The 15,343-nt window shown below is 44.1% G+C and overlaps 1 protein-coding gene across 5 annotated transcripts in view; it reads left to right on the top strand.

The window, feature by feature from the left end:
• Positions 1 to 15,343, top strand: part of DLC1 (DLC1 Rho GTPase activating protein) — a 387,690-nt gene that overhangs the window by 337,163 nt on the left and 35,184 nt on the right. Inside the window, exon 1 of one of the 5 annotated variants that reach the window (XM_065899880.1) lies at positions 7,666 to 7,956. The exons of 3 other annotated variants lie outside the window; for them this stretch is intronic. In XM_065899880.1, coding sequence (XP_065755952.1) covers positions 7,920 to 7,956 — 37 coding nt within the window. In that variant the 5' untranslated portion in view covers positions 7,666 to 7,919. Of the gene's footprint in view, positions 1 to 7,665; positions 7,957 to 14,729; positions 14,740 to 15,343 lie in introns of those variants that run through there. One more of the 5 variants, XM_065899882.1, reaches the window with a different exon arrangement.

Raw genomic sequence — 15,343 nt, 5'->3', positions numbered from 1 at the left:
GAAAAGACAAAATGCTTCATCAAAAAAAATGCTATGAGATTAAATAGGCAAATCCTAAAATTACCACTGGTTAATAAATATGAAAATACTCAACCAGTATAACAAAAGGAATGGACACAAAAGGACAAATACTGTATGATTCCAGTTATATGAGGTACATAGAATAGTTAAATTCCTAGAGACAGCAAGAAGAACAGTGGTTACCAGGGACTGGGGAAGAGAAGAATGGGGAATTATTATTAAATAGAAACAGAGCTTCAGCTGGGGAATATGAAAAAGTTTTGGAGATGGATAGTGGTGATAGCTACACGATGATATAAATGTACTTAATGCCATTGAAATGTACACATAAAAATGGTTAAAATAAATTTATCCCATTTAGTATTCAAACATCGACTTAATAATGAGATAATATATTTTAGCTTATTAAATTAGCAAAAGAAATGGAAATTATAATGCTGGCAATACTTAACATGAAGAGAAATAGGTACATTCAAACACTGGTAAAAACGTAAAATAGGTAATTACTTTCTAGTTCAGAAATATATATCAAATGTCCTAATACCCTTTGACCTCTTAAGTCAAAGTAAGTGAATTTGCCTAAGGAAATTATCATTCTTTTTTTTTTAATTTCTTTTTAAAGTGTATTTATTTTTGGCTGTGTTGGGTCTTCGCTGCTGCGCGCGGGCTTTCTCTAGTTGCAGTGAGTGGGTGCTACTCTTTGTTGCGTTGCACAGGCTTCTCATTGTGGTGGCTTCTCTTGCTGCAGAGCACGGGCTCTAGGCACGCAGGCTTCAGTAGTTGTGGCACACGGGCTTCAGTAGTTGTGGCGTGCAGGCTCAGTAGTTGTGGCGCACGTGCTTAGTTGCTCTACGGCATGTGGGATCTTCCTGGAACAGGGCTTGAACCCGTGTTCCCTGCATTGGCAGGCGGATTCTTAACCACTGCGCCACCTGGGAAGTCCCGGAAATTACCTTTCTTGCTCTTTAAAATTTATTATACAAGGATGTTCACTAAAGGAAAAATGGTGAAAAATTTAAAGTTCAACATTTAACTTATTTGTTGCGTATCCATAAGAAGGTATACGAAGCACTATAAAAACCTCTATTCTTCAATACAGCAATATTTTAAGTGCAATAAAATATTACAAACAATATATTCTATGATCCCAATGCTGTACAATAAAAGTATCTGTCCTAAAAAACGGACTGAGGGCTTCCCTGGTGACGCAGTGGTTAAGAATCCTCCTACCAATGCAGGGGACACGGATTCGAGCCCTGGTCTGGTAAGATCCCACATGCTGCTGGAACAACTAAGCCCGTGCGCCACAGCTACTGAGCCTGCGTTCTAGAGCCGGCGAGCCACAACTACTGAGCCTGCGTGCCACAACTACTAAAGCCCGCGTGCCTAGAGACCGTGCTCCACAACGAGAAAAAAGCCACTGCAATGAGAAGCCCGTGCACCACAATAAAGAGTAGCCCCCGCTCGCCACAACTAGAGAAAGCCCGTGTGCAGCAACGAAGACCCAACGCAGCCAAAAATAAATAAATAAATAAATTTATTTATTTTTTAAAAAAAGACTGAGAAGAGAGACATAAAAATGTAAATCATCTGCAGTTGTCTCTGGTAGTATGATTATGAGTTTTGTTTCTTTCTTTATACTTTCCCTATTTCCTAAACTTTTTAACAATAAATATTTTATAGTCATAAAAGTTAAATAATAAGAAAGCAAAATATTAAATATTATTAGTTCTTATAAAATAATGTTGTCCATCCTCAGCTTTCAATAAATTATGTGCTACAGACTAAAAAAAAAAAAACTGTACAATTGAGGATAATGTCAGAATAAACAAAGAATCAAAAGCATGCCATTAAAATTGACTAATTCAGTGGGAAAGTAGCCCAGTTTCTTTTGTGGATTCAAAAAGGATCGCGATTTTTACTTTTCTCTGACCTGACATTTGTGTTGTCAGAAGCCACTTGAAAGACTCAGAGCAGTCCTTGGTGAAGCTCAGATGGCAGTTGGAGGTGGCAGAGGCACTGACTAGGTGTCCCGGGGTCCCTTCTCTTTCATTTTGAGCTGTGAAGCCTTGGGCTGATCAGCTATCTAAGCTATTAAATGAAATAGCCTTTCAAAGGAGATTCTACTGTAAATATTGTAATTATCTCAGGAAAGCATGCCCACTGATTTACCAAATCAGGATTATGTCCAACCCACCAGTGAACTATGACAGAACTGTATCTATTTCTACTTTCTACCTAAGAGCTTTCTTCTCCAAGCCCTCTTTTTATATTCTTTATTTTTTGTCATTTGCCGAAGTTTTTTTTTTAATTGAGATATAATTGACATATAACATTACATTTGTTTCAGGTGTAAAACGTAACGATTCAATATATGTATATATTGCAAAATGATCACCACAGTAAGTCTAGAATAAGTCTAATTAACATCCATCACCACACATCATTGCAAAAAATTTTCTTTCTTATGGTTAGAGCTTTTAAGATCTACCCTCTTAGCAACTTTCAAATATGCAATACGGTGTTATTAACTATAGTTACTGTGCTCTACATGACATCCCAGGATTTATTTATTCCTGTTCAATTTTGTTTCATCAGCGCACTGCCTTTCTAGGATTTAATAAATTGTTGTTGAATGATAAAAGTTCTGTGCCAGGCTAGATCGTATTTGGGGCTTAAGTGATTATTCAGAAAGTAGATTTATATCACATTTATGCAGGAACAAGGGACTCCCCGCTCTGAACTAAAACTATCACTGACAGATTAAGTTAACCTTCCCCATATTTTTAACTTCACTTGTTCAAAAGATGTAGTCAAAAAAAGGTCTGACTGAATAAGAGAGCTATTCTAGGTAGAATTAAAAGAAGGCTAATTTATCTCACCTCCTAAACCCTTGCTTTTTCTCCTCTTTCACCATCCTACACCCCTGGCATCTGGGTTTCAGATATTTTTGAAAAGGCTAAATACCAGGGTAGATGGTGGGGAAAGAACCCAGACTTGGTTCATGGAAGCTTAACCATAAATGAATGTTTTAAGCACAACCATTAAATTTCAAATTTAATTATTTATCTGAATTGGATACTGTTTACAAATTATTTTAACAACTTTCTACTATTTGTCATATTTCCTTCGAACATTACAGATAAAAAACTATTTTCTGCACTCATTTCACAATGCTCCATTGAACACAAATTATATTACATTTTCCAAGCATCAGTCTTTTAGTTCCTATGGGAGAGAAATAAATTTCCAAAGAGATTGCTTGGCTCCTATCACTAGAGCAGAGGTTTAAACTAGTTGCCCCAGGGCTAAATGAAGCCCAAAGTTGAAATTACTTGGCATGTGTTTCAATTTTTTTTTAATTAGTGCCAGCATCTAAAAACTGGGATGTGTGGTATAAAAATTTAGAAATCTATGGGCTCTTGAAAAACAATCTCTAAACCCAGAACAATGGGTTGCTGTGTTAACACAGCCAACAACCAAGTGAGCCTGAGTGGCAGTGCTTCTTGGAGGGCTTCTGGGTTCCTCACTTTTCACCATCCCACTGTGACTTGCTTCCCTCGCCAGCATTACCTGCCTGAGTGCCTGTAGACACCTAAGTTTTATTCTTTTTTCTTTAATGGCAAAAATGTGGGAAAAAATGCAAGAGGACAAATGCCCTTGGACAATATCAATGATATCTAATAGTAATCATTAAAATAGAGTAGGAACCAGAGAGTAGCTCACTTAGCCACTCAGCCTTCTGTCATGCAGCTTAGGAGTTCGCTGTGATTTTTGTGGCCTTGGTAATACAACACTTGAATGTGGAAACATCCATGTAGATGACAGGGCACCAGCTATCCCTGTGAATAGCTTCCTGAAACTGATGCTCCAACTGAGAACAGCATGGCAGGAAGTGAACAGCAGCAGCGCAGGTCCTCGTGTCAAAGCTTTTTCTGTTGTTTGTTTTAACCTCCATTGAGAGCAAATACTTAACCGCAGTAACAACGGTAGCAACAAAACTTGGTGTAATTTGTGACGGCTTTTTATTCTCATGTATTGAAGGGGTACCAGAAGACCATATATACTGCGGGCTGGGAAATGTGCTACATTAATCTCTGCCTCTTACAGTCCAGTGTTTCAATACCCAAATCTCATGTCATACATCAGCTAACAAACCCAGTCTAATGGCATCTTCCAATGACAGACAAATGACACCATGGGTGACGAGTTGAAGGTTACATGGAGAGGAAGGACTCTGCTCTGTCCTGGGGACCCTCTTTCATCTGGAAAGGACCACTGTTTAACTCTTAATGACTTTTCACTTCTTCCTTCCCCCAGTTTGTAAAGGCTCCTCAGATTCACAAAGGTTGAAGTCAAGGTCTTGTTTTGTTTTCATCTTCTCCTAGATGATTATTTAAATACTAATTGCATGGCTTAGTTTGATGTGCACGCTTAGTAATATATAATAATAATGTCTAGCCTTGTCGAGTGCTTATTATGTGCCAAGCACTAACGTTCATGAGCTTTTTCAATCCTCAAAACCTCATGAGATATGCACTGTTTAAACCTCTTTTTTCAAAGATGAAGAAACCGAAGTTTGGGAGGCTAAATAATATACTCATCACACAGCTGATAAGTGGCCTGTTCCAAAAGTCCTGCTTTCAACCATATTCTACAAGTGTAGCAGTTTTCAAAATGTAGCATGTCCATTTCTAACAGGAGTAAGAATTTAAAAAATAAAATTTGGGATTTGGCCCAGGTCACAGGCTGTGTCAATAAACCAAAGAATGGAAGAAAATGATGAGATTCAGGGAAGGTCAAATGCAGACCAATGCATCACCAAGGAAAATGTGTCGGGAATTATTAATACTACTAGGTGATGAGCAATCCATATCTCACAAACCTCCAGAGAGAGGGAATGAAATGAGAGAAGATCCAGAGGAGACAACATCAGTGATCAAGGAAAAAGGAATGAGGTTTGAACAAGAAGAGACAAAAAGATTAGCAGGTTCTATTCTGGAAAGATGAATACTTAGTGGCAGGTGGTACATCAATATTGCACAGACTCCTAGAAACCCAATTCACTTAAAACACAACTTCAGGGCTTCCCTGGTGGCGCAGTGGTTGAGAGTCCGCCTGCCGATGCAGGGGACACGGGTTCGTTCCCTGGTCCGGGAAGATCCCACGTGCCGCAGAGCAGCTGGGCCTGTGAGCCATGGCCGCTGAGCCTGCGCGTCCGGAGCCTGTGCTTCGCAGCGGGAGAGGCCACAACAGTGAGAGGCCCGCATACCGCAAAAAAAAAAAACACAACTTCACCCAGCTAATAATACATATTAAGAATTTATTCTGAGAATTGATATGCTTTGGAGGAGATGCTTAGAATATCTATAACTTTGAGGTTTGGATTGTTAATAAATAAGGGAAGTTAGTGTATAAGAGAAGTTTAGGTGATATACTCCTATTTCCTAAGTTCGAAGTACGCACTGCAGCCTGAACGAAGATTTCAAAATGCAAATCTGATCCTGGGATGCCTTCTTCCTTTACAGTGGCTTCTCACTGTTTATTGCTGTTAAGGATTTTTAAAACTCCTCAACACAGTCATGCAGGGAATTGAAAGTTCTTGCCTTTACTTTTCCAGTATCCCCTGAATCACATTCCCCCTTGCTGGCAACTGTGGGTGTTTTATTTTGTTTGTTTTGTTTTGTTTTGCGGTACGCGGGCCTCTCACTGTTGTGGCCTCTCCCGTTGCAGAGCACAGGCTCCAGACGCGCAGGCTCAGCGGCCATGGCTCACGGGCCCAGCCGCTCCGCGGCATGTGGGATCTTCCTGGACCGGGGCACGAACCCATGTCCCCTGCATCGGCAGGCGGACTCTCAACCACTGCGCCACCAGGGAATCCCACTGTGGGTGTTTTGACAGTTCCTCCAGCTTACGAATTTCAGAGGGAAGCTCCCTCTTCTTGTCTTTCTGGGTCAGGTCAGGTCCCCACTTCCTGGGGCCCTCACAGCACCTCTTTTTCATAAGCCCCTGTTGCTTCCTCAGCAGATTAAACTCTAAGCAGGCAGAGGTGGGCCTGCCCTTGCTTATTTTGGTGTCCCCAGCAGTTCTAAGTAGGTAAAAGCCCTGGAAATACCTGTGAAGTAAAGGAAGCCCTCGCCCTCCAGAGATGCCACTCTTCAGAGCCCAGTTCTGGTTTGGGTAAATTAGGAAGTCAGTGGTGAAATGAGTGTTTTATTTTGTTTTTGAAAAAATGGGGTGAAAAAGAGTCTTACATATGTCAACTAAGACACAGCTATGAAATCAATACATTTTAAACTATAATCAAGAGACGAAATTCTCCCATTTGTATTTAACCCCACTTAAAAAGACTCTGCTCCAAGCTTCCATACCCCCTACCCTTTGTATACCTCCATCTAAGACACTATATATATTTCACTTATTTATTTAGTTTATTGTGCATCTTCCCCACTAGGAAGTAAACTCCAGAAGGGAAGGGATGTTTATATTTCTTGTTCCCTGCTATATCTCCAGAGCCTAGAACAGTGTTTGGCACACGGTAAATAAATGCTCTGGATATATTTGTTGAATGAATGAGTTTAGGTTAGTAGTCTTCTTTGCGCAGCGGTAATAGGCAGAAAGCATCAATTAGCCCCAAAGGAAATTTTCGTGCAATCCTGGTCTGAGTTTTTAAAAATCTTACAAAGATTATAGTCAATTGTGATCTTTTAAAATGAGGCTTCCTTTTATATCAGGGGTCCTCAAGTTAAAGTGCACCAGAATCACCTGAGGGCTTGTAAAAAAATGCAGGTTCTCAACATCAGAGATTCTAATTCTGCAGTCTAGAGTCCACTCTACCAGTTCCAGGAGCTGCACTGGGTTGTGGCCCAAGGGCGTTGGTTTGGAAAACACTGGTTCTGACTGCACACTGCAGAGTCAGCACGTGCTGAGTATAAGTTGTCCCTCTCTACCACAGTGTCAGTTATTTACTTTTGCTCTGTACCCCTGTGCACCTTAGCAATGAATGATGAATGTCCCAGGGACAGGTCCTCTTCCCCCCATTTTACACATGGTGAAACACTGACTCACCCCTACCTCCCCACTTCGCCTCCGTTCCCAGGAATTTATGCGGTTCCCATCAGGAGGAAAGGCAGAATAACAGAGGTTAAAGAAAAAAAAAAAAAGTGTGCAAAGCTACCAAGAAAAAGATGAGGGGGAAAGTGCGTGGTGTCCCAGCGTGGAGCCCAGACCTCCCCAGCAAGTAAATGCCTCCTGGGTCCAGCCTTTGTCTTGCCAATAGTTGGGAGAATTTTAGGGGCTTCCCCCGGCAGACTCGCAGGCCGGAGGAAAGCATTCCAGACCCTGGCGGAGGAGGAGCGGGGCGCAGCGGAGCTAGGAGGGGCGGGGCCAGGGAACTGCCTGAGGCGGCGGCGGGCAAGCCGGGCCGCAGGGAGGAGGGGAGGGGAGGTGTCTGAACTCGAGGTGGGGCGGGGCCGGGAGAGCGGGGTGGGGCCTGAGGCCTGAGAGAGGCTGCTGCTGGCTACCCTGGCAGCGGGGAGGCGACGCGCAGGGCCTGGTCCCTCCACTCAGGGGTGGGCCCTGCGGGAGGGCGCGGCCGGCTGGCTACGCGGGACGCAGAGCGCTCCAGCGGCTAATGCGAGGGCGCTTCGCTCTGGTCCTGGCCATGGCCGTACTCCCGGGAAGCCAGCGCTCCCGGGCTCCTCGCCCAGCTCCCTGAGCGCTCTCCCTTTTCGATCTCGGGCAGACACCAAGTTCTTTCCGGAGTGGCGAGTAAGGATGCGCTGAGGACCGCTGGGTCGCGCGTCTCGGGTGCCGCCGTGGGTCCGGGCGCCGGAGCCGAGCTGCGTGGGGCTGCCTCGATTTCCCCACTGCGCGCCCGCCTTCCCCCGCCGCACTTGATGTGCAGAGAGAAGCCGGACACCATGATCCTAACACGTAAGCTAGACTTGTGCCTTGCCGTCAGGCCGGCCGCAAGAGCCAGCTGCGGAGGGGACCCGCCGCGGAGGAAATGTCACCCTGCCTTGTCAAGTCGGTGCCTGACGTTCTGTGCTTTTGCAGCGCTTTCCGAGGAGGCTCGGAACCGAGTCGCCCGAGTTTCATGGAGTGGAGGAGGTGGAGTGTGGGGAAAACAAGGGTCGTAGTTCGGGGAGGGAGGTCTTAATCTCGGGTAATGCCCCCTGGGGGCCGCGGGCCGGCACGCCCGGTGGGCTCCGGGAAGGGCTGCGGGCTGGAAGGCGACCGTGACTGATGAAGTGAAACCCACAATAACTTCCCGCCCGGGCTGGGGGCGCAGGGCCGGTCCGGGGTCGCAGGACCCGTTGGCTTCCTGCCCAGCTGCGCTGGCGGCCCTTCTGTTCTTTTCTAAATCCCAGGCGGTGGCCTCTGGCTCTGAGGGTCGCGGCGCGATCTTCTTTCTACTCTCTTCCCTTCGAGGACCGTTCCGGGCTCAGTAGTTGCTGTCCTTCACCATACAAGTCCAAAATCAACGTTGACTCTCTTGAGAATCTTATTTAGGGATGTTTAGACCGTAGTGACCCTTGGAAAGTTTTTTTTTAACTACTTTAAAGTAAATTCACCAAAAATTGTTTTAATTTCCAGCCGTCTTTGTTCAAGTATTTTAGACGCTGGAAAATAACTCAGGCTTAGCCAGGAAAGTCTCACTTTGGTGGCTGCCGGCCTCTGGAGAATGTTGGAGGTGTTTAGCCAGTCCAACATGTGGGGCGCCTGCTGGAAGGCTATGCCTTCACGTGCTGGGGCGTTGGATTGGGTTTCCTAAAATGCCCCATGGAGACGCCCACGCCCTTGGCTCCGGAGGAGGCGCCCGCGCGCCGAGAGTCGCGGGGCCGGCGAAAGGAAGGAAGCGCACCGCGCGATCCGGCTTTTTCCGTAGCGAGGCGACGGCCTTTTGGACCCCTACCCCCCTCTGTGTCCCTGTCCCCACCTCTAGCGTCGCGGGCCGAGCCTTTGATCCTTCGAGAGGAGTTACACCTCTGGCCACGGCAAACCGACGCCGCCACGCGTAACTTACTGTCTCCGCGCTACTTCCCCAGCGCACAGCCCCTGTCTCGAGGGGAGTCAGAGCGAGCCTGGAGTGAGGCCGGCGGGGTGGGAATCCTGGGTCTGCAGCCTGCTTGCTGGGCGAATCTGGGAATTGACAGGACCTCTCTGTACCTCCTTCATCTGCAACATGGGGGTAATAACTGTGTTTACTGCGTGGGGAGGTGTTGAGGATCAAACGAGCTAATACAAGGGCTTAGCCCAGTGTCTGGGACTGATGTTCAGTACCCAATTTATGCTAATTAGTGTAGAAGTAAACCCCTGCATATAGTCATTAATCTGTACTGTGGAGAAGAAAACCTTTCCTCATGCTTGCGTTGACTGAGTCATTTTACACTCAACTTGGTTAGCAAATGGGTACATTCTTAGGATTCAGAAGCTGCCTCAGTGATTGCCGGTGAGATGGAGGAATGCAGTCCAGGCAGAGCCATCCGTTATGCAAAGATGCGTGAAGGCGGAATATATGACGCATTTGAATGGAAAAAAATCACAGCTATGGAGAAGGCAGAATACTGAGTCTCAAATTACTTTTTTTTTGCAAAACTCTGTTTGCTGAAGGGATGAGGGAAAATAATAGCCCAGCAGAACTCTGGATGTAAATCTATCAGCAGCTCCAAGAGGTTGACTAACTCAGCATCCATCTGGACTGCAGGCTGGTCCTCCGCAGAGATAATTTGCTGAGCATAAGTGTGGAATTAATGGAGGCACCCAGTGCCATCTTGGCTTGCAGCCTGCAGCAGATGGTCCGAGGGGTGCCCCGTAAGTCAACAGCCCCCCTAATAGAACTAAAGTCCTGGGAAATGAGTGTCAAATAGTTAGCAGATGTGCATTCAGACGTTATTTCGAGACGTTTTCTGAGAAAATGTTGGCGATTGTGTGTATTAATTTTTATTGTGGCCTGCCAGATTTACAGCGTGGTCCAATCCTAGGTGCATATTTTTTTCATTAGCACTACTGTTCAGAGTTTAAAATGAAGCACAGCAGACTTTCTCTCCCAGCTGTTTTTAAGAGTTTGCTTTTGACAAAACCAGATTTTATTTTATTTCAAGCCACCTTACACCAGGGGGCCGCAACCCCGGGCCCGCGGACCCATACCAGTCCGTGGCCTGTTAGGAACCTGGCCGCACAGCAGGAGGTGAGTGGTTGGGGAGCCGAGCGAAGCTGCGTCTGCTGCCGCCCATCGCTCCTCATCACTCGCGTTACTGCCGGAACCATCCCCCCACCCCGGTCTGTGGAAAAATTGCCTTCCACGAAACCGGTCGTGGTGCCAAAAAGGTTGGGGACCGCTGCCTTACACCAAACTTACTGGAAGCTCAAGACAGGGGGCTGACTTGGTTTCCCTGCTCCACAGAATGAGATTAAGTAGCTTCCAACTTGATCTTTCCCAAGAGTGGATGAGAAACGTCATTTCAGTGACTTACTTATGTATTAACTTCCTAATTGTGGATCTTATGAGAAACACCATTTACCTCCTTAAAGAATGAAAATGTTACACTGTTAAGCAATTACCTATGGCTAAGTGAAGGCGGTGTTCCAAGTTTTAATACACTGGACTAATCAAAGGACTTTCCTATAGTTTTGGAGCAAAGGTTCTGAGAGACCGGATGCCCCTTTAAAACTAAAGCCTTTTTTTCTTTATTTTGTTATTGTTCTATATTGTAGTTCAAAAACCAAAGACCAAGCAAAGTTTAAGGGTGTTTTTACATTAAAGGGGGATGTTTGGTTGCTTCTGGAAAATATACCAGATTAATAGAAAAGCTTGTTATGATTAAACAATTTATCCCTGTGAAGTGGGTGGAAAATGTAGATAGTACTTAAACTCTTCCTTGTAAAACTAGTGTGGGGCTTTAAAGAGGGTATGGGAGGCCCCAGTGAGATGCCTTGCAATCAGAAGCTTGGTGGGATTCCAAGAGGTGGTTTTAAATACAAAAATAAGTACTTGGGTTTCCCTTGGTGTCCCCATGGAGATTTTAAGCCATGAGGCAACGTTCAGATGAGAGTGGTATTTTTATGACTTAGGTGGGTAAATATGCAATTTGAAAATATTCAGGGGAGGGTGATTTGGTTCAGAAGAATGGGGGCATCCAAAGTACAGTGGGTGAAGTGAATCGTACTTTTCTGAAGAGAGCCTTGTGCTGGACAGGATGGTCCAGTATTGTAAACACGCGTTTCTCATGCTTAGCTCTCCTTCCTAGCAACAGGAAGACGGAAATGAGGCCATGCAAAAAAAAAAAAAGACCCTGAAGGTTCCAGACAATACTTGACCCACCCTAGCATTCACCCTGTACAACTAGAGGACTTGCAAAAGTAAAAATAACTTCAGATGTTTCCCCTTCCTCCCTGGACATTGCCAAATCGCTAAAGACCGAATTCTCAGTGCTTTAGAACATTATAGCACAAGCTGGCCCATGGTGCAACTGTCAGGGAGGCTCACGTCATGCCAAGCCTGTTGAAATTATAAAGCAGACCCGGGGAGAAGGGTGATTTTCATTTTTAAAGTTGGCTTAGTCTAATGCTTAGAATTATATGAGTTAGAATCCAGTGGAGGAGAGAGAATTTAATTTCTAAACTTAGTCATTTCTCTTGAGTTTCTCTGAGTGTTCATTTTAGCTGGGTTTACCTCTAAGATACTTACTTTGGCATTGGGGGCTACAACACAAAGGAGTAATCTATACAGCGTTCAAGACATCAAAAATTGTCCTCGTTGCTGGTGGTCAGGGAGAACTTATACTCTACCATAAAGTGTAAATATCCAGCACTGTGTCCTAAAAAGCACAGTCCCAAGTGCCTCTTTTCCATGGCTGTGAAATTAGGAGGAAAATGCTTTTCTGCAGTGGATTTTCACAATTGTCTGTGTATCTGATTGTGTGGCCATTGTGTAGGGAGGAGTTCCGGGACTTGACGGTAATTCTTACTCTTTTAAGAAGGACAGTGCTATAGGGTTAAAATATGTTTTATAGGAATGGATGGCTGGAGTGAGTACAATCAGTGGTGTTTTCTTGTCGCCTCAAATTAGTCAGAAATCTCATTAATGTAAAAGGGGTAAGATTCCCAGATGAGAAAGGCTCTTCCTGTCTGTTTGTACTTTTCCTTGTGGGAGCCTGTGTTGTTGTTAAGGATTATGATCAATGATAAGTAGGGTGTAGTCCTGCTGGAGCTTCTTTAATTAGGTCTACTGTGTCTTAACATTTTTTTCACTAGCTATTCCCTTCTTGCCATCATAATTAACAATGGGTAGGAAGAAAGTCTTGAGTTTTTAGCCCATATGTATATAGATAGATAGATAGATACACACACACATATATATATTTTATAGTCTCATAAACAATAGTCATCCTTCTCTAGTGTGGATACTCCTTTTTAATTTTTACTAAAAATCCACAGACTTTTGACAGAATAGTAATAACATTATAGAAGCTAAAATTTATTGTGAACTTTGCTTTCATTGTCACATGTAATCTTCACGGCAACCTCACAAAGTAGATATAATTATTCCCATTTTACAGATGAGGAATCTGAAGCTCGGGGGAGTTAAATACCTTGCCTGAGATCACCTACTGTACATGATAGCTAGGATTTCATCCAGGTGTGTGTGGCTGTAGATTCCAATTATGGACATATATTTGGCAGGAGTTGATTCAATTGAGGAAACAATATTTGGTGGCCAAATAGAACCTTGCAATTACTTTGCAGTTTCCTAGGGGGCTTGTGCTGGTAGGTAGAGAGCTGAAATGTTAGGGTCCCAGGTTGACAAATGAGTGATTTCTGCGTCCCGTCTCAGGGGCCTCATGAATGGAGAACTCGAGCCTCTGTCTTTAATATTTGGGGAAGGGGGTTGGGATACCATTTTCTAGCCCCTATTGACTGTACTGAACAGTGCTTTCTTCAGTGAAAGTATTCCAAAATAATATTTCTAAGGGAAAGTTTTCTCCCAGCCGTCACTGAAAACATTTTGAATGGCATCTTGAAAAGGCCTACCTACCAGGAAATAGTGTTCTTGGGCACCAAAAGGTAAAATATTATTCCTCACTAAAGTCAAGCCAACACACAATGGGAATGCATTCTCTCTAATCCTTCATCCTTGTTTTTTAACATGCTGCTACTAGAGTGAGTTTCATAGTGGAAAGTAAGCTCCTTTTCTGTCCACACATACCTCAACTTGATGGCCTTCTCACGTCTTACCCCCTCCCACCTCCAGGAGAAAAATCAAAGGCGAACTGAAGGCTGAGGTCAGTGCATGGAGTCCTCAGATGCCTTTGACACCTCCCATCCACATTTTGTTCTCTACCCTGCCCCACCTCTGAGTGTCCTGTGGAGAGGGCTGGAGGCTGCTTCCTGCAGCTCGACAGAAAGGCGCCTTCCTCCTCCTTGCAGGAGTCTCTAGAGGATGTCTGAGGGACAAAAGTTTTCCACACCCTGAGTTTGTAGCATTTCCCAGGCTGCAGCACTTAGGAAGCCAGAGAGGAAGGGACCTGGGAGGTGCAGTCCAGCCTTGCTATGCCCGTTGTCACACTCAGGTGACGAAGTAGATAGAAGATGCAGAAATTCTGAAATCATCTTCACCTGCCCTCCTGAGTTTGGAGAAATCATCAACTCATAAAAGGACATCTCCTCACAACTCCCCTTTTCAAACTGTGTGGCACCAAAAAGGGATCTTGTACTGTGCTTATGCATTTGTAAAAGTCATTCCATGTGAAATTACAGAACTTTGCAAAAGCAGCCTGGAAAAACATTGCCTCTTCCCTACTGGGGGCAGCTGAGTTGCCTGGACGTTCAATGACTAGTCCAAGGTCATATGTGAGTTGAATGGAACTTCAGACCCCTTCCTGCCCCCACGTGTAAACAAAATGGGGAAACAACGAAATAAGGGTCTTAATGTGTTTGTAGGAAAAATGTATGTTATAAAACCAGTAATGTTCTTAAACTAAACAGATGGACCCGAGTCACATTTTGACCAGTAGATTTTGTGTGTTTGGGGGCTGGGTGTCGTGAGCGATTTTGATGAAAATAATTCTTTAGCTCACCTAGAAAACAGTAATACTTATTTTTCTTACACCTCTCGCACAAAACTGAGAAAGTCACATTGAACACAGGCATACCTTGGAGGTATTGCAGGTTCGGTTCCAGACCACAAGAGTAAAGCAAGTCACATGAACTTTTTCGGTTTCCCATTGCATATAAAAGTGATGTTTGGGGCTTCCCTGGTGGCGCAGTGGTTGAGAGTCTGCCTGCCGATGCAGGGGACACGGGTTCGTGCCCTGGTCCGGGAAGATCCCACGTGCCGCGGAGCAGCTAGGCTCGTGAGCCATGGCTGCTGGGCCTGCGCGTCCGGAGCCTGTGCTCCGCAACAGGAGAGGCCACAACAGTGAGAGGCCCGCATACCGCAAAAAAAAAAAGTGATGTTTATGTTATACTGTAGTCTGTTGAGTGTGCAATAGCATTATGTCTAAACATAATGCTGTTTAGCATTTTTCCAACAGCATTTTTTAATGCTGTTGGAAAAGTGGTCTCAATAATAGACTTGATCAACACAGGGTTGCCAGAAACCTTCCATTTGTAAAAACTGCAGTATCTACAAAGTACAGTAAAATGAGATCTGCCTGTAGGGTTTCCTGTTTGAGGTTAGACATAGGAGTGGCTAGAAGCTGCTTGTATTAACCAGTATCTGCCATGTTTTTATTTTCATTGGTCTTTGATAAGGCAACTTGATGTTTCATTCAATTCTAGATCTTTTTTCTCTGTCAGGACGCACTGAAATATGAGTGAACAGTTTCTTTAGAATCTCTCACTATTCTCTTTATTTCTAACTTAAGGTTTTTGTAACACTACAATTTGCACAATATTTTCTCTCTCCTGTGCTATAACGCTGTAGAACCTAGGGAAAAAGCCAAAGATTGGGGAGGGGTTGTTTAGTAGAATAAGCTTTGCTAACATATGTAAAAGAAAGACTTGATGAGCCTGTCAGTCTTTAATGGTGAAGATAGGGAGGCAGTTGTTATTTTAGGTTTGTGACCAGGTATTTTTGCCTTGAAAAATAAGTTTAAAAGGAAGTGGGTTATATAATCATAAACCATGTACTTCACTTAATGAAAAAAATGAGGCTCAGAAAAATAAGGCCCTTAAAGTTGGTTTAAAATGGTTTCCTTTCTTGAAATTATGTTCTTAATCTACCCAATTATCATCTTTAAAGGACTTAGTATTTAAAGAGCTATTTCAAATCACTTTTCTTAGTAATGCATGGTTTGAAATGCATAAATATTTGATG

This window comes from Phocoena phocoena, chromosome 21 (genome assembly GCF_963924675.1).
Source record: "Phocoena phocoena chromosome 21, mPhoPho1.1, whole genome shotgun sequence".
Classification (NCBI taxonomy): domain Eukaryota; kingdom Metazoa; phylum Chordata; class Mammalia; order Artiodactyla; family Phocoenidae; genus Phocoena; species Phocoena phocoena.
Note: the sequence above shows the minus strand (reverse complement) of the source record. Positions and strands in the feature narration are given on the sequence as shown.